Source organism: Rhipicephalus microplus, chromosome 1 (genome assembly GCF_043290135.1).
Source record: "Rhipicephalus microplus isolate Deutch F79 chromosome 1, USDA_Rmic, whole genome shotgun sequence".
Taxonomy (NCBI): domain Eukaryota; kingdom Metazoa; phylum Arthropoda; class Arachnida; order Ixodida; family Ixodidae; genus Rhipicephalus; species Rhipicephalus microplus.
In genome coordinates, this window is record NC_134700.1 from 113,928,250 (window position 1) to 113,947,339 (window position 19,090).

Here is a 19,090-nt window from a genome sequence, read left to right on the forward strand (position 1 = left end):
GCTGGTGGCTCTCATGTCACGGGATCGAACTCCGGCTGCGAAAGCTGCAATGGACGCGAGAATGCTGTACACCAGTATTCTCAGGTTTGGGTGTACGTTAAAGAACCCCAAGTGGTCGAAATTTCAAAAGGCCTCACTAACGGCTTCTCTCATAATTATATGAGGGTTTCGAAACTTTAAAACCCCCGTATTATTATTACCCTTTGTTTCTTTACTTTGCTGTTAATCATTGGCTACTGACTTGTTAATAGCGGCAACAAAGCTCATTTGCGTTACTGCAAGACAAATATTAAATTATATGCTCCAATGTTACGAACAAAGGCAATTAAAATTTCCAAGAGAATGCGGGGGCCCTGCGACATTATTGATCTACTCGTCAACGAAGTAAGGTGTCTGGCCACTTTCTGCTATGTTACCAGCGTTGCTGTTTAGTCCGATGTGTCGAGCGCTGTGAGTGCTTGTTTCCTCGATTTTCAAACTACGTTGCGTATCTTGTTCGGTGACAGATGAAAGAGCTGGGAGGAACGTAAAAATCAGTCAGCAAAGTTTGAGAATTTGCGAATCTCGTTTGTTGCTGTGATTTTGTCGTCGTCATCATCTGAGTAGACATTTCCAGTGAGGCTTGGTTCAACCGCTGCACAAGGCCTACTAAGGTTCTTCTACTCCGGTTAATTCTAAATTAGCAAGTGGAGAAGTCACATTGACCAATTTGACAACATTATCGATTGTACGTTAGCCCATCGCTTATGTAATACCCTCTCGGAGCTATTTGAGCACCGCCGAGGTGGTCTAGTGGCTAAGGTACTCGGCTGCTGACCCGCAGGTCGCGGGCTCAAATCCCGGCTGCGGCGGCTGCATTTCCGATGGAGGTGGAAATGTTGTATTCCCGTGTGCTCAGATTTGGGTGCACGTTAAAGAACCCCAGGTGGTCCAAATTTCTGGAGCCCTCCCCTACGACGTCTCTTATACTCATATGGTGGTTTTGGGACGTTAAATCTCGCATATCAATCAAATAATCGGAGCTATTTGAGGAAAAAACTAAGTGAATGATTAATCGAGAAAGCAGTTAAACTGACCCATCGGCACTCCGTAGCAATGTGTATGGCTATTATGATAAGTGGAGTAGTGTACGCTTTACCCACTCGTATTGAAATCCGGCAATACTGCTTTCTTCTAGCATTACGATCCTACGTACGCACATGAGAGCGCCGAAGCAGCTATATCTCTGCTACAAAATGTGAAATCCAGAAGTAGAGTGCAGCAACAACAAAAGCTGCAGTAGTGGAACTGATTGTGACGTCTTGTGGTATTTTGTCCAACTAAAGCAATTTTAGGGACTTGCTCAGCAAGCTTCTAATGATCGCGCCCTGTCATGCGGCGGCGGCGTCTGGTGTGTGCACCGGTGTTGCCAGTATACAATTCTCCGATCACCGCTAATGAGTCCTCTCTGCTGATTTCAACAATGCTTACTGGATGCCGCGCCACCACCTAAGGCGTCGGATTTCGTTGCCCCGCACGCTTGCCTCCTCGCGACTATGTCCACTTTGTTCTCGTCGCTTCGTAAGCATGGCAAAGCGTGATAAGTTGTGATTTTACGCATCTTTTACGGCACAGATATCCGGTCAACTCCGGTGTAGAACGCCTGATACCTTCAAGTCTGCCACGTTAGGCATTGACCAGTGGCGTACCCACTCTTTCTCAAGTAGGATATATATATTGAAGCACGCACGTAGGCATCACCAGGCAGGGCGAGCAGAAGCATTTATTCCGTGATGTCTACCTCGAGTTAGAACACTAACTTGAGGAAACGATGATGATGGGTATTTAAAAGTAAGAACAATGAAGTGCTTGAAATGTGCTTACAATGCCCCCCCCCCCCCCCCGCCTCTTCGATGCGGTCAACCTGGCAGCCACTCAGAGATCAGCTGAACGAGTAATAAAAGGCTTCATGCGCGAGGCGTGAACGATTTCCGTTCTGCGCAGACGGCGGTCAGTGAAGGACTGAAGCTGGGTTACGAGATAGATAACTGGGGATGTCTGTCGTACAACGGTGCATGGGCCCACATACTGGTGAAGAAATTTCTCGCAGAGCACTGACGCTTGAACCGGGGTCCATAGTAAAGAGTTATCGCCGGGATTAAAAGCTACGTCGCGTCGTTTGCTATCAAAGCGACGTTTTCTTTATTTTTGGTTTGCTACTTAGTTTTTTCGAGCAATTCCATGGCAGTGTGTGACTCGGGCTGCGTACTCTTCTGAGAGGGAGGTACATCTCGGAGCTGGAACCAAGAAGAGTGCCGTATCGAAGACCGAGGAGGCAGATCGGCCATACACGATAAAAAACGTGCTGTTGCCAGTTGATTGTTGTACCGCAGTATTGTAGGCGAATGTGACAAACGGTAAACCGTTATTTCAATTTTTGTGGTCAGGATCTAAGTACATGTACAACATGTCAGAGAGTTCAGAGAGTGTCAGAGAGTGTCAGAGAGCTGAGATGGAAGCGCTCAGTAAGGCCATTCGTCTGCGGGTGCTTTTAGAAGTGGTTCTATGCGTTGCATTACACGCCCACGGGATATCCTTGAGGATCTCGGAAATGAAGGCTTTGCCATGGTCATTCAGATCAAAAGAACGCAAGGGGATTCATGGCGCAAGACGACGGAGTGCAAGGAAAATTTGGCAATTTCTGTGGTGGTAGCAGAATGAATAGGTAAAGTCTCAGCATATGATGTTAGATGGTCGACTTCAGTGACAATTCAATGGTGAGCAGAAGACGTCAGCGACAAAAGACCATACAAGTCTATTCCGACAAATTCGAATGGTGTGGTCGGACAGGGAAGAGGCTGAAGGAAACCAGGGGGCGGGGATGTGGATCGCTTGCGATGCTGACACGACGCGCACGAGCCCACGCATTTGGCCACTGCGAAGACAAGCCAGGTCGGAAGCACCGCGTCTTGATGCGATCGTAGGTCTTGTGAAACCATTGACGACTGGCCGGAACACCATCGTGGAATGATTCCAAACCTTGAAGTGAAGACAGTGGGGAAAAACTGGCACTCACTTGTTATCGGTTAGATGGTAACTTTAGCGCTTGAGCACACCCTCCTCAAGGAGAAATTGTCGAAGCTGGCGTCGCAAGCGGCTGTTTTGTGGTTGAGTGACACTGGGAAGGCGGTCAAAGAAATCACGAGAATAGGAATCTGCCAGCTGAAGTGACCATAAATTGTAGCTCGAAGATAGTTGCATTGGGTCTAGCGAGGCAAACGATACGTGTTGTGAGGCAAGCTGAGTGTCAGGGTCATTCGAAGGCGATGCGTCGAACGTGTTGTCAAGAGAGAACAAAAGTGAACATCGGAACAGCGCGTCGACATCATGATGACATTTGCCAGACTTGTGCGTGACGGTAAAGTCGTACTCTAATAAGTGCAGCATCCAGCGCACTAGACGTCATCACATATTCTTCATTGATGAGATCCAACCGCACGAGTTGCCTCACAAGCCTGAATTCGGCTCACAGATGGCTACAAAGACGCCCTTTGACAAACCGCAAGCAGCGCAAACGTCGCCGCTCAGTGCAGAAGGTCATGGTACAGCGCGCACGATTTCCAGTGCTGTCTATACAATTGCGATGGTGTAACAAGACCGACGAGAGGCAATCAATGCAGCCATTTCATCTAAGTCACCAGCATCAACCCAAGCGTGTACGAGGCCTGCACCAAGCATGCCGTCACAGCCAGTGTCTTCCTACAGAATGCACCCCTGTGAAGGTCGATAAGGCGAGGCGTACACAACACCGTTACGAGGCCGGGGGTGCGGCCTCACCGGTAACCACCGCCGGGAACACACTCCCTCACCAGAGAAGGATTGGCCACCCTGGTGCAGTATCTGGCCACTACCTCCCACATGCATATATCAAATAACTCATGGCCCTAGTCCCCAGCTGCTGCGAAGCAACTGACCATGGCGGCGGTCAGATCTGCAACGCAGCAGAAGATGCTAAGAATCTCTGGATCCGGACAGGCCGCCATTGGAACCTGAACTTGGCAACGTTTAACGCTTGAACCTTATCTAGCGAGGGAAGTCTAGCTATACTATTCGAGGAGCTAGAGGGTTTTACATGGTATATAATAGGGCTCAGTGAGGTTAGGAGGACAGATGAGGCCTATACGGTGCTACAGAATGGGCACGTCCTTTGCTATCGGGGCTTGGCTTACAGAAGAGAACTGGGAGTGGGGTTCCTAATATATAGAAACATAGCTGGCAACATAGAGGAATACTACAGCATTAATGAAAAGGTGGTAGGTATCGTAATTAAACTGAATAAGAGATACAAGATGAAGGTGGTACAGGCTTACGCGCCTACATCCAGCCATAATGACGCTTCAGTTGAAAGCTTCTATGAAGACGTGGAATCGGCCATGAGTAAGGTAAAAACACAGTATACTATAGTGATGGGCGACTTTAATGCAAAGGTAGGGAAGAAGCAGGCTGGAGACCAGGCAGTAGAAGATTATGGCATCGGCACTAGAAACGCCAGAGGAGAGCTACTAATAGAATTCGCAGAACGCAATAATTTGCGGATTTTGAATACCTTCAAACGAAAACGAGAAAACCGCAAGTCGACATGAAGGAGCCCTAATGGCGAAAATAAGAACGAAATAGACTTTATAATGAGTGCACATCCAGGCATCGTGCAGGATGTGGAAGTGGTTGGCAAGGTACGGTGCGGTGACCATAGAATGGTACGGTCTCGAATTCGCCTAGACTTGAGAAAGGAACGACAGAAACTGATACGCAAGAAGCCAATCAATGAGCTAGCACTGAGAGGGAAAGTACAGGAATTCAGAGTCTAGCTTCAGAATAGGTACTCGGCTCTTAGTGAGGAAACCAACCTTAGCATAGATACAACGAATGATAATCTGACGAGTATCATTACGGAGTGTGCAGTGGAAGTTAGAGGTGGTGTAGTTAGACAGAACACTGGCAAGCTTACCCAGGAAACGAAGAATCTCATTAAGAAGCGTCAAATCATGAAAGTCTCAAGCACAACAGACAAAATAGAACTAGCAGAGCTTTCGAAGTTGAATAATAGGCGTAAGGTATCTCTAGTAAGAAGGTATAACATGGAGAGAATCGAACACGCTCTGAAAAACGGAGGAAGCGTTAAAGCAGTGAAGAGTAAACTTGGGATAGGCAAAAATCGGATGTATGCACTAAGGGACAAAGAAGGCAAAATAACTACCAATATGGATAGGATAGTTAAAATAGCGGAAGAGTTTTACAGAGATCTGTACAGTAGCCGGGACAACTACGACTTTAATACTATAAGAACTAGCAGTAACCCAGATGACACCCCACCAGTAATGATAGAAGAAGTCAGAAAAGCTTTGGAGAGCATGCAAAGAGGCACAGCTGCTGGTGAGGATCAGGTAACATCACATCTGCTGAAAGATGAAGGAGAGATTGTGTTAGAAAAACTAGCCACCCTGTTTACGAGGTGTCTCCTGACGGGAAGAGTACCAGAGTCTTGGAAGAACGCTAACATCATCTTCATACATAAGAAAGGAGATGACAAGGACTTGAAGAATTACAGGCCGATCAGCTTGCACTCTGTAGCATACCAGGTATTTACAGAGGTAATTGCTAACAGAGTAAAGAAAACATTAGAATTCAATCAACCAAAGGAACAAGCAGGACTTCGAACAGGCTACTCAACAATCGACCACATTCATACTATCAATCAGGTAATAGAGAAATGCTCAGAATATAACCAACCACTATACATAGCCTTCATAGATTACGAGAAGGCGTTCGATTCAGTAGAAATATCAGCCGTCAGGCAGACACTGCGGAATCAGGGCGTTGAAGAAGTATATATAAACATCCTGGAAGAAACCTACAGGGGATCAACTGCTACCATAGTGCTTCATAAAGAAAGCAACAGAATAGCAATCAAGAAGGGTGTAAGGCAGGGGCACACAATTTCCCCAATGCTATTTACCACTTGCCTACAGGAGGTTTTCATAAGCCTAGAATGGGAACAGTTATGGATAAGAGTTAATGGAGATTACCTTAGCAACCTGCGCTTCGCCGATGACATTGCATTGCTGAGTAACTTAGGGGACGCATTGCAACTCGTGATTACGGAGTTAGACAAGAAGAGCAAAAAGGTGGGTCTTAAAATGAATCTGCGGAAAATGAAAGTAATATACAACAACCTCAGAAAAGAACAGCGCTTCGAGATAGGTAATAGTGTGCTTCGATTTGTAAAAGAGTATGTCTACTTAGGGCAGGTAATAACCGCGGAGCCGAACCACGAGATTGAAGTAACTAGAAGAATAAGAATGGGGTGGAGCACATTTGGCAAGCACTCTCAAATTATGACAGGTAGATTGCCACTATCCCTCAAGAGGAAAGTATATAACAGCTGTATCTTGCCGGTACTTAGCTACGGAGCAGAAACCTGGAGACTTACGAAGAGGGTTCAGCTTAAATTGAGGACGACGCAGCGAGTGATGGAAAGAAAAATCGTAGATGTAACCTTAAGAGACAAGAAGAGAGCAGAGTGGATTAGGGAACAAAAGGGGGTTAAGAATATCATAGCTGAAATCAAGAAGAAGAAATGGACATGGGCTGGGCATGTAGCGCGTAGACAGGATAACTGCTGGTCGTTAAGGGTAACTAACTGGATTCCCAGAGAAGGCAAGCGGGTTAAGGGGAAACAGAAGGTTAGGTGGGCAGATGAGATTAAGAAGTTTGCGGGTATTAATTGGCAGCAACAAGCACAGGACCGGGTTAACTGGCGGAACATGGGAGAGCCCTTTATCCTGCAGTGGACGTAGTCAGGCTGATGATGATGATGATGATGATGATGATGATGATGATGATGATGATGATGATGATGACACAATACCAGCAGCAGCAGTACAGTCCGGGCGTCACATACCTGCAGCCGCCACGACACATTCAATGTCGGCCGCCGGAACTTCATTGGGCGAGTGTCCAGGTGATGTCCCAGAGTGGCCAAATGCGAACGCACCGGAATAGTCAGTACCACCGGAGGCGTTGTCGGCAGCCTACTACGCTCGCAGTCGGCGCCGAATGTATTGACAAAGGGCACAGCAAAATACCGTGTGTTAACGGAAATAGCCGGAGGAAGAGAACAATAAAGTCAGATAAAGGAACAGGAATGGGAGGGCTCTTTTATTTTATATATATATATATATATATATATATATATATATCGCGAGATGTAGGAGACGTGGCCTGGCTCATATGCCGTTTATTCTATGTCACTTCTCCCTTTTCGGCTTTTTCTAGCCATTGCTACCTCCTCACGTCACAAGGTTCTTCTCCCCTCAAATAAGTGCGCGAGTTTCAAACTACAAAACATGAACAAGTGGAGCCTAATAATGATAAAATGTCAGAAAACGCAGTAGTTCCACGCCACATGAGAGTTACATGAACTTGCACAAAAGTTTCACAGAAGAGGGCAGCAGTCCGGTCATATCTAATGGAGCTCTGATGGGCGAGGCTGACCATTGCGCTCTGAACAGCATAAGCGTGTTCTGAGCATAGACACTATTGATAAAAGAGCTTGTATTCTGAAGAACGAACGATTTTGAAATGCCTTGCAGGTTCTGAAATTCGATTTTTGTAGGCCTGTCCTGTGTGCGTTGCTCGTTGTCGTAGCCTGATAGGACGGTGCCTGAAATTTGGGGGGTAGAAGTGGTGACTTGTTTTTTTCGGTGTTTGCTGAGGTGTAAGTGCAGTGATCGAATCCGAATTTCTGACCCCTTGTACATAATGCATTTTTGACGACGACCTTCCATGCGAAAATGTCCTTCATTTTGTATTCGTTCTTGCTTCAATAGAGTAGAGACACCGTGCTTCTTGTTGTGTCCGTTGTAGTGTCTGGACTTATCGGGCTTGGTGATGGCGTTTCTGCTCGCGTTGCTGATGTAGCTGTAGAATGTGCTGAGTTGATAGCCCTTCTTGAACATCGCGCTGGTTTTCTTGGCAACTTGATCTTGTGTTCGCAGCTGGTGGCCTGTAGGCTGTTGTCATTCAGTTCGGGCAGTCAAGATAATCCTCAAGAGTCAATAGGAAGCTCTTCGAAGGCTTTTATGCCGTTCACTATGACGGGTTATTGCACCTGGCAGTGTGCGAAGTTCGACGCATATGAGCCTTCTGTGTTTCTTCTATGGTCATTTCTGTGTTCAATAGACGGCGATGCATGAACCCACACGGAAGGGGCGTGGCTAGACAAGGTAATCGGCCAATATTTCAGGAGGTTTGTTGCGCATGTAGCAATATCATTAGGCGTGTGGTGATAGTGACGAGCACCACAAGAGCTAACTAACGCAAAACCACGAGGGGAGGTAGCTTACGTAAGCAAGACGAAGAGTCAAGTTCATTGGGTGCTTGGTGATTGTCTTGATTTTCGTTCTGTGGGGAAGAGGTTAGCGTTCGCGATATTTGTGCCAATAGGAAACCAGGTAGAAGGTTGAGCCTTGTAGTAAAAGGGCCAGGATTTCTTTTCACGAGCATATGGATGACTTCGCCTAATGGTAATTGTAAATTTCTGCTCTGTGCTCGATTGCGTGAAGGCTATCTATGACTCTGATTACTGAGTTCCAATGCATCGAGATGTCTGGTTGTAACTGAATTTTCATTATAGTCTTGAAACCGGATGAAAATTTCTCCTTTGATTTTTTGCAATGACTCACAGTTCTCAAATATGTGGGTGAGGTATAATTTGAATGCCTCACTGGTGACGTAGTAACTGAAGTTTCTAATCATCTCCCGTTCCGACCAGGATGCAGCGGTAGTGTGGCGTTCGAAGAGGTCACAGAAGTTTTATACCGGTCGATCGTCCGCTGATCCTGCGTAATTCGGTATGTCAAGGTCAGCCGATGGTTCTGTCATGGTCCTCGTCGTTGTGTACTGCTAGGAGATGTGATCACTAAAAGCACCACCGTGGTTCTCGCGGAGGGCTAGAGAAACACGCAGATGAAGAGGACGACAAATACAGATAAAAAGCAGCTTGCCCGACGAACTGTTCCCTGAATGATTCCTCACAATGGCACAGTTTGACAACGGTACCTTGTGGTTAAGCCACATTTACGTGTCCTCGTGGGTCGTCGAAAGCGCGGGTCTCTTCATCGGGGAACGCCGTTCACGCTTCATTCATCATGGACTTCATGAACCAACCGCTCTGCAGCTATCCACTCAAGCTTCCGCAGGTGGCGTAAAAACCTCTTTGATGGTTCACCTGACAATGTCTTTGCTAGCACCTTCTTTTGAAGAGGCGCAAGAGGTCTTGTCGTATGTGACTGTCACTTCCGCTTTCCTCTACACGGATCTTATGCCCAAAACTTTCCCAATGAGTGAGCATCCAAGGGACGCCGTTCACGCTTCCTTGGTGTACCCGGGTGCCACCAAGGCTGGGAGCGCCTTCCTGTTGGCCAACGACGCTGCTCACACTTCTTAGGACAAAAACCTCTCCCCGAGCATTTCATTTGTACCACTGAGGGGTTCCCTTCAAGCTCCTTCAAACTAACGACTCGCTACCGTAACCACAACCACCACACCAAGCGAATTATTAGACAGTGCCATGCACCTGAAGCGTACGACCACATTACTCCGCGGCATGGTTAACGTCTTAACAGCGCCGAGCTCTGCGATATTTCCTGCCATGCTGCTGGCATTTAGGACCTTCGACGCCATGCGGAACGTAGCCACCTTGCATGACCTGGAGGCCAGCCCACCCGAGCAACACAGAGAGCTCCGGAGTATCTTCATGGAGCTCTCAGACCAGCTGGGCTTCTTCGCTTGACACCTTCTCCATTTTTGCCTGTGGTGCCACCTTCACAAGCAGCCGGTGAAATCCAACTTCTGCGGCTTTTACGAGCAAGCCGAAGATTTGTTGGTGACCACCAACGCAGTCGGATTTCTCGAGGCCTGGTCGGACCAGCAGAAATTGTGGGCGGACATCAAACGCCGTCGGGGTGCTGCCGTGGTGTTACACAGGTATGAAGGCATGCGGCAGCATTCCTGGGCAAAATGAAAAGCAGCCATGATTGCCGCTTTGGGCCTGATAATCTGTGTCTCCGAGTTCAACGCGACCTACACCGAGGATGGAACTCAGGAAGGGCCCCAGCTCTAGCATGCAACTGCCAACTGCACCTCAGCGGCAAACTACGCAGCCATTCTTGGCACAAACAGCAGACTCAGGGTTTCCTGAGACTGCCTTGTTATTTAACACCAGAGTGTTCGTTCCAACAGCCGAGAGCATTTCCCCTCCCCATTTATTGGAAAAGCTACCTTTTGCTCACCATTATTATCCCCCTTGAAGGAATCGGCCAACATTGTACTGGAAACTCTACCACACCTATAAACATACGTGCCTGTGGAATTCACCACGCTCATTCATGACCAAGCATAAGCGGGTCTGTACACTTTAAATCATTCACTAACCTAAGGTGAGAGCGTTTCCACCTCGCAAAAAGACGCCTCTCGCGAAGATAACGAGGTATCTGACACGCCTTTTGTTGTTTTCATCAAAGACCTGCCCGCACAGTGCAAGTCTCGTACTCTCGTAACGGCTTCCAATGAAGCCGTCCCAGCTCCGCTGACCGCAGTTTTGCTAAGCGTGGGCTTGAGAATGTCAAGAATCTCCCATATTGCAACGTTGCAGAAGCAGAAGCCACATCGTCGAATGGTGAGGGAAATGCAGTCAACTACCAGGAATGCCAAACAACCCACTGCGACACACAATAAAAGACGACAGCGTCTGGTTCAGCACGTACCATTGGCAGATCTGCCATTTAGTGTCCTATCATAAAACAACGGTTGCAGAAATGCCAGCACTTTACATCAAAACCGGTGACTTTGCTGAAACAGGCATGGTCACCGACTAGAACCATCGCCGAGAAAATATGGCGCCAAGCCGCATCACTGTAGGAAACTCCGAGTACCGTGAGACTGCTCACTGCATCCCAGAGAGGAACATAAAACCACTGCGACTGAAAAGTCACAGCGTGGTCAAAGTACTGGACCACTACGACACCGTCAATATGGTACCCCAGGCTTGTCATCGACAAAAGCACCAACCAAGCCTTTACAGCAACATAGCGAATGATCAAAGTGACATAGCCAGTGCTGGTGACCAGAACCATCTTTGATACACCAAGCAACAACGGCTTTCGTGATGAGGAGGAAAACGACAAGGCTCGGATGGCTCCGCGAGAGCTTCTTGCTCACCAGCGATGAACGCTGCAGAAATATGGTACCCCCCACAAATCTCTTAAAGTGGAAGATGTCATAGACCTCCGTAAAATTCAAACGGGAGTTTATCCAAATTTATTACGATTGTACAAAATTCATCCGACCTTGTATGGGCGCGATTGTCGGTGGTGTGGCGACTCGGCACCGACCCTTTACCATATGTCGTGGAGTTGTGCTGAACAGCCAAACGAACTCGGTCGCTTACAGCGTATGTATAGAATAGAAAACTCTTTGGAGCACTGGGAGGCACTCCTCGCTAGCTCGAACCTGGAGGTGCAACTAGCACAACTGGACCGCGTCCGGCAGGCGGCGCAAGCTAGTGGAGCCTTTGCCATGGGCCCCACCCATCTAGCTCCTACAACCCTTCTTTTGCAACCCAATAAAGAGTTTTCTCTCTCTCTCTCTCTCTCTCTCTGATAAATTATTATGTTACGTTTGTGCGTGGCGGAGTACAGCCCTTCTTATGCAGCCAAAGTCGCCTAAAAGAGACGCTTTTCGGAGATAACCAATTCACATTACAGTGTGGTAATGACCGGCCTCCAAGAGCAGCCAACCCCACCACCACAAAAACTGTCGGCAGCTCCGCGCGCGTGTAGCCATGGTCAACTGTGATGACTAAAAGCGGCATCGTTGTTCAAGCGCGAGGAGAGCTAGAGAACGGGGCAGAAGAAGACGCCAAAGTCCGATAAAAAAATTGGCAGATCCCACGTACTGTGGGAATCAATGATATGCGAAGCCTGAATGAGGAAGGTTGATACGCAACCTTAAAATGAGCCAGAGGTTACGAGGTGGACGTAAATTATGCCATACATGAGTTCTATTCGATGACTATCATGCTTGAAAGTGTAATTTACCATCGTCGTCTGTTCACGTCTCGTGATACCAAATTTTGTCGTATATGTGGAGCTAACGAAACAGCCAGGAGCACGCTGTGAGCATGGCATATAATCATGTTTCACGTAACGCGCATGTCATGATTATCATGTTTGGACGTGTCATTTACCTTCGTCGTCCATTCACGTCACGTGATACCAAATTTGGTATACCTGAAGCTAGCGACAGGGCCGAGAACGCATCATGAGTGTGGTTTGTTGTCATGTGCTTACATAACGCCCATGTCATGATTGTCATGTTTGCACCACTCATAGACATTCGGCATCCATTGACGTCACGTAACACCAAATTTTGTATATGCGAAGCTATAGCGAAACCGCCGCGAACGTATCTTGAGCGCGGCATGTAGTCATGTTATCACATCTCACGCATCACATGATTATCATGTTTGCACCAGTCATGTACCTTCGTCATCCATTCACGTACTGTTGATTGACATGTGGGGTTGAACGTCCCAAAACCACCATATGATTATGAGAGACACCGTAGTGGAGGGGGCTCCGGAAATTTCGACCATCTGGGGTTCTTTAACGTGTACCTAAATCTGAGCACACGGTCCTACATTTCCGCCTCCATCGGAAATGCAGCAGCCGCAGCCGTGATTTGAGCACGTGACCTGTGGGTCAGCAGCCGAGTACCTTAGCCACTAGACCACCGCGGCGGAGCATTTTTCACGTACTGTAATACAAAATTTGGTATATGGGAAGCTAGTGAAACGACCGCGAGCGCATCATGGGCGGGGCGTGAGTACCTATACATTTTCGCGGTGTCCTGGACGCCCCATGTCTTAAGGTATGTCGATGCACACAAAATTCTAGCAGCTCTAAACTAACTAAAAATATATGGAGGGGGGGGGGGGACAAATCATCGGACAGAGGCCTGAAGAATCAAGGAAGTCTTGTTGAAAGGGCCTGAAAAATTGTGAAGGCCTGAGGCCACTTGGAAAAAAGAGGCTGCCGACTTCGGGCGCATAGTGCACTTGTTCACAATAAAGGTCTATTTTCTCTCTAACCTCAGAAGGAAGCACGCTACTTTACGAGAAATGCATAATGCCTTTGAAATGCTAAATAAGCACGAATGGCTGAATTATTCTCTGTGGTGTGGATTGACTTTGGCTAGTCAACATAATCCACCCTTTTGACATGCAATCAACTGAATAAGATCAATACTTCACAAACAATTTGGACTTCTGGGAATTCAGTAAGCTGTCTGTTACCTCCGATTCAATAAATATATCGCTATGTGAACCAGCTCAGACTGACCTCCTTGTCTTCAAATAAATCAGCTCTCTTGATTTAACTTTGTTATGCATGAATTTCACCACAACCTAATCAACCTAATTCTTTCGTGAAACCACCACTTGATTCCCAATACAAACTACTACATGCAGATGACAGCACCTTGAAGGTGCCCACAAGCACTTCAAAATACTTCCGCAAGCCCTCACTTTTGAGATAAGCAGGAAATATTGGTCATCTAAAACGCGTCAGTATGAGGTGAGGTCTTTAAAAGGGAACATCTGAAGGGACAGCGGGCACAAATGAGTACGCTTCGTGGGAATGCACTTAGCCCTTCTTGTTCTAAACTTGGCTTGTTATACGGCACTGACGCAAAAAAAAAAGGTGCCCCTCACGCACGCTAAATATTTACACGCCTCTACAGATATTTTCTACGTTGCAGTGTATGAAACATTGCGGGACCAAAACGAAGCAACATGAGCTCACCTTTTTATGTAAAATTCTTCGAGCTTGCGGTAGTCCCCAGAAATGCCAATCTGGGCCATGAATTCCGTTATGTTCGGGTTAGATTTCCTGCGAAAATAAAGTTCAAAGGATCATTAAAAACAAAGGACTATTTATGTCACAGCGAAAGCTCTGTGTATGACAGAGTCTGAAACGGGAATGTTATCAGCAGCAGTGTCGTACTTTTCAAGAAAGTAAGCTAAATGTGTCACAAGGATGACCTCCGCGAACAGGACACTTGCGAAATGATCCCGATGCCTTGGGAGTGTCCGACTACAATTATTCTCTAGCAATCAAACCAGCTAAAATAAAAAAGGACTCTCCGTGCATGAAGAGACCTAATAAAATGCTGCGTGTCTATTTCTGTTTGATTTATATAAAAGAAAACCACCTGTCGTTACTATGGTTCAAAAATTTAGTTTTCGGTTGATTATGCTGGATAGATGTTGCCATCCAGCGGGACCCAGTTGACTGCATTTCCGATGGAGGCGGAATTGCTGTAGGTCCCTGTGCTCAGATTTGGGGGCACGTTAAAGAACCCCAGGTGGTTGAAATCTCCGGAGCCCTCCACTACGGCGTCTGTCATAATCATATGGTGGTTATGCGACGTTAAAACCTACATATCAATTAATCTATCATCGGGACCCAGTTGAACCAAAAAAGCAGACTCATGGCATCCGAAAATGTTGAAAACGAAAAGGTAACATAAAGACTCTAAAGGAAAAGTCAGGCGAAAAAAAACCATAACCGCCAAAGCAGTGACATCTCGAAACGTCATCATTGTCGCCAATAAAATATTTTAAAGAAGCGCTAAATATACCTATTTAAGGTGCTCAAAATCTAGCTATATAAATCATTAAAAGTGTGCTCATGTATTAGAAACAGAGGCAAATTGTATGTTGTTTACAATAAATATTTTTTTAAAAGATACAATGGCCATTTATGCAAGTTACTGCACGCGAGAAGGCGCTTTTGTAGTTTTCTTTTACTAGATGACGCCGCCATGCTTGTACCATATCGCCCCTTGAGAGCATAACCGTGCGGTGTGTGGTGGATTCCGATGCATGGGCCCTGTGGGGAGCTTATCCTTAGAGTGTGTATTTTATCTCTCTGGTTGAAAATTGTTCCATGGCCGTTGTAAATTTGGTGGCTCCCGCTACTTTCGCAATGCTCTTAATGGTGTCGGCGACCGCGTAATAAAGGTGAACAACGTTGGATACCGAAAGCTGATTTGCCCAATTAACAACGTTGGATACGGAAAACATATTTGCCCAATGACCTTCCCCATTAACGACGCGCTCTTCAGAACCCATCCAGTATCGCTTGCCTTCGACATCTTGGCGTTTAAAAATACGCCGCCTACTTTCGCCCTTGTTTTTAACTGCTTCCTTGTTGTATGTATCATTCATAGGTTTTCGGGAACTGGCGTACACCGCTATTGTCGGCAACCCATTCTGGTAGCCGGACGCGGTGACCATCTGCCGACTCCGAAGGTTCAAGCTATTTCACTTGTTCGTGTTTGAAGCGGCCGCCACTTTTGCTGCGCACTGCTCCAACTTTGCGCTTTTCTTTTTTTCATTTTTCCCCACTCTCAGAGAACATTTTTTGAATCACTACCACCTAACTTGAAGCGAAGCAAGGACTGCATTCTTTTCTTTATAGTATTTTGCTTTTCAGACAGTGATCATCAACAGGAACACGCGCCACCACCATGATATGACGTCACCAACAACCCCTTAAAAACTAACATGCCGAGGATGACACGGCACCGTTAAAAAAGATAGATCCTCCTATCGAAACGTCGTCCAGCCAATCTGAGGCACTTCACCTGTTCATCTTATGATTATCCCACTAAAATATCTGAGTTGAAATATTATCTTCTATTTGGTGTTTTTTCCTCTCATTTATAGTTAAAAAAATAACTACTGCCATACTGCGACCTCCTGTGGATAGTGCGTCCTCTAGTACTTTTCCTACAGAAGGGCTGATTATGGTTTAGCAAGCATTATATACAAACCTAGACACGAGCTTCAGAATGAAGTACAGGATAATTTCTAACAAACTTAAACTGTCTATATTGTGAAGTTATCTTCAATGGGTACCCTAGAATTGAGTTTTCTTGTATGATATATTTATAACAGGAGTGTCCACTACCAAGGGCCTCAGCAGAAGTCAGCTGTACCACTACCTTCATCATTAAAGCCAGTTTGGCCCTGCGCTGGTTTTCTTTCCTTACCAGATCATCTCTGCGCTATGTCTTCAATAAGCATGCAGCAAAGTATTGTGGGTATTTCAGATGTGCAGTGCGAAAATTGCATTCGAGAATGCAGATTATTAGCATTTTTGTTACTGGGCAACACATAGATTGGCATAGCACATGCACCTTTCTGAGACGTTTGATAGACAAGACACCTGCCCAACACAATTGATATATTGCGTTGTATTCAGTCACTCAGTACTTACCAGCAATCGAAGCTAACTTCGTCTCCTCCGAGATGAATGTACTGGTCGGGAAACACTCCTGCCACCTCAGAAAACAGCGCCTTGAGGAAATCGTAAGTAGCATTCGTACTAGGATCAATCGGTCCAAGTTTACCACTGGGTTTCGTTCCCTTGTAGCACGTCGTCAGGAGATTAGGAAAGGCCTCGCCCCACGACCGAGTGTGTCCTGCATTGAGGACAAATCTCTGATTCGTTTGCGCATATTTTCGTGAACACCTGCTCTTATGCTTAAATTAGTTCTCAATATCTCGCTTCGAAAATGCAGTATAACCTGTTGACTTAGTTTGGGCTTAAACTAGGCCCTTTATTGGGACCGACAACCAATTTTTCCGCACCCAATTTTTCTAAGGGCCAAATAGAAATCTCATTTTTCGCAGTGTTTATAGCTACAGCGGTTAACCCTTTGGGCCGTGAATATTTTATTTTGATCAGATATTTTTTGTGCATCATTCTTTTAGATGGCTGCAAACGAAGAATTTAGCCAGTTACGCAAACACTTATGGGTTAATAAACATGGCGTCAATTAGGTCATAAGGGCTGATTGATTGTGAAATGAAAACATTAACTTCTTCTATTATCACTATTCTACACTATTATTACGCAAAATTTCCACCAATATCTTATTAGTCATTGACACAGCTTCAGTACATTGTCCTGAAAATGGGGCTTAGCCACCTTTTAGCTTACACTCCTCTGCTTCACCCAAGTGTTTTATCAAGTGTCTTCTTTTGTGGCCCCCAACTCCAAAAACATACAAGAGTTTAGTTTCAATTGCAGTGCCGATAATTTAGGAACCATGCGCACCAAGAATAAGCAGTTTTGGTTTGGTTTTTGAGGTCGTAGAAGCAATCTTCACTAGGGGTTGTAAATTAAACCACCAGGCCCGCAAGGCTTATACCAAAATCGCGTGGTTATAATATTAGCACTACTTTGTAGTCGGAAAAGCACATAAATGCTGTAATGCTGTGAAACGATACCAATACTCCACATGGCATTATGTTTAAAGGGGCTGACAACTGATTTTTCGGACAGTTTTTTCCAGCACCACAGAAAGATTACAGTTTACAGCGTTCGTAGCTGCCGTAGTTAAGCCCAAAAGCACGTAATCATCTTATAAGCAGTATTTTTTTTTATTTGAAAGGCTCTGAACATGGGCGAGCCCTTTCAACCGGCAACGTTGAGAGTTGATAGCGATGCCGGTAGCCTCTCTGGTGACTTGTGCGTGCCGCATTGTTCTGCTTTCAAAAATGTTCCAGTAACTATTCTTAACCACATTTATTCTGAGCTGTACAACTATTTTTGAAAATAAGCCGTTGCAGTGAGACGATGTGGTTTTCTACAGCTTCTCTGTATTCCTACCGCGTTGTGTGCGCCTGTGCCCAAGGTTGTTGCGCCTGTGTTGTGGATGGCTTGCATGCCCTTGTCGTTACTCTCTCTACACACAAGCCAAGTCAAGTCGCCGAAAACATCACTGAGCATATGCGCGGCTGTGCCGAATGCGCAGTACGTCATTTCTTAGACAAATAGTACATAAAAAGCAGGTGGCTTTTAAATCTTAGCAACGTACCCAGAAACTGCGCGCACGCTTTTATGAGCACGCAGATAAAGTTGTTCGTGACGCGCTGCTGAGCATGGGCAGATTACGTCATGCGAAGGCAGCGCCACTTTATTGCGTAGAGTTAACGCAAGTTAATAGGTACACTTTTAGGCCGTAATATCTCTTATTTCTCAAAAAAAAGAAAACAATATTTAAATACTAACAGAGAAAATGCTGACCACGTACACTAGTCTAGGGTCGCATGACGGGGCACAAAATATAATTAAAGTTTCTGCCACCGGGTAGCACCACAGACTCTTTTCACAATTTTTCAACAACTAATGACATTATAAGTTCACCTTTCACGAGAAAAACAGAGTTAGTTAGAGTTACTATGAGGGACAATCTTTCTATCCCTGCTTTAATCTAATTTCGTGTACTGGGCTGTTCTCGGTCCCTTTAAGGTTTTGCTTTCACAGAGATTGGTTAAACTGTGCTTAACTACCTTCACATTGATGTTTTAGACCATTATGGAACATTAAAAACTGGTAAAATAAGTTTTCTGAACGCTCGTAGGCGCGTCAGATATCGTTAGCATCTCTGGAGCTAGGTGCTCTAGGCATCCGCAAATAGTTCCGGCGATAGGTCGCCAGACCTAACTTCGAAGGACTGAACGCTGGGCGAGTTGGTAAAGCATAATTACAAAAACTGCGTGAAAAAGAGACAGAAACACTGAAGGTACACTTGTGAGTGTCCCTTTGGTCTTTTTGTCTTTTTTTCGAGCAGTTTTTGTAATTGGCTAAGTTCAGGGCCACATGGCGCTCTTCTTACTTCTGCCAAGACCAATGTTCCGTTGCGTGCAAATGAATTCGTATCACCATGCTTAACGTTACAAAAGATCCTACTAAAAAGTGGGCTGAATGTAATGCTACCAGAAGAAAAATATTAGTGTACACCAGTAAAACGTTGCATGGTAGGTACATACACACATACAACTGTTTTGCTGTCAGAGGCACTAAAAGTAATATTGAATGATGAAATGAAAATGTGAATCCCTGTTTAGTGAGAAAAAGGGGGCTCGTTGTAAAAACTATGCAGACAGTTCTTTCATGGGCGGAATAAGTTCAGCTTG

At 45.8% G+C, this 19,090-nt stretch overlaps 1 protein-coding gene across 2 annotated transcripts in view; it reads right to left on the reverse strand.

Moving 5' to 3' along the window:
* The window catches only part of LOC119178234 (beta-hexosaminidase subunit alpha), a 75,138-nt gene that overhangs the window by 33,538 nt on the left and 22,510 nt on the right, over positions 1 to 19,090 (reverse strand). For both annotated transcript variants that reach the window (XM_037429427.2, XM_037429428.2), the window contains exons 8-9: positions 16,383 to 16,587; positions 13,902 to 13,988 (exon numbers count right to left, since the gene is read on the reverse strand). In XM_037429427.2, the coding sequence (XP_037285324.2) occupies positions 13,902 to 13,988; positions 16,383 to 16,587 (292 nt within the window). The remainder of the gene's footprint in view (positions 1 to 13,901; positions 13,989 to 16,382; positions 16,588 to 19,090) is intronic.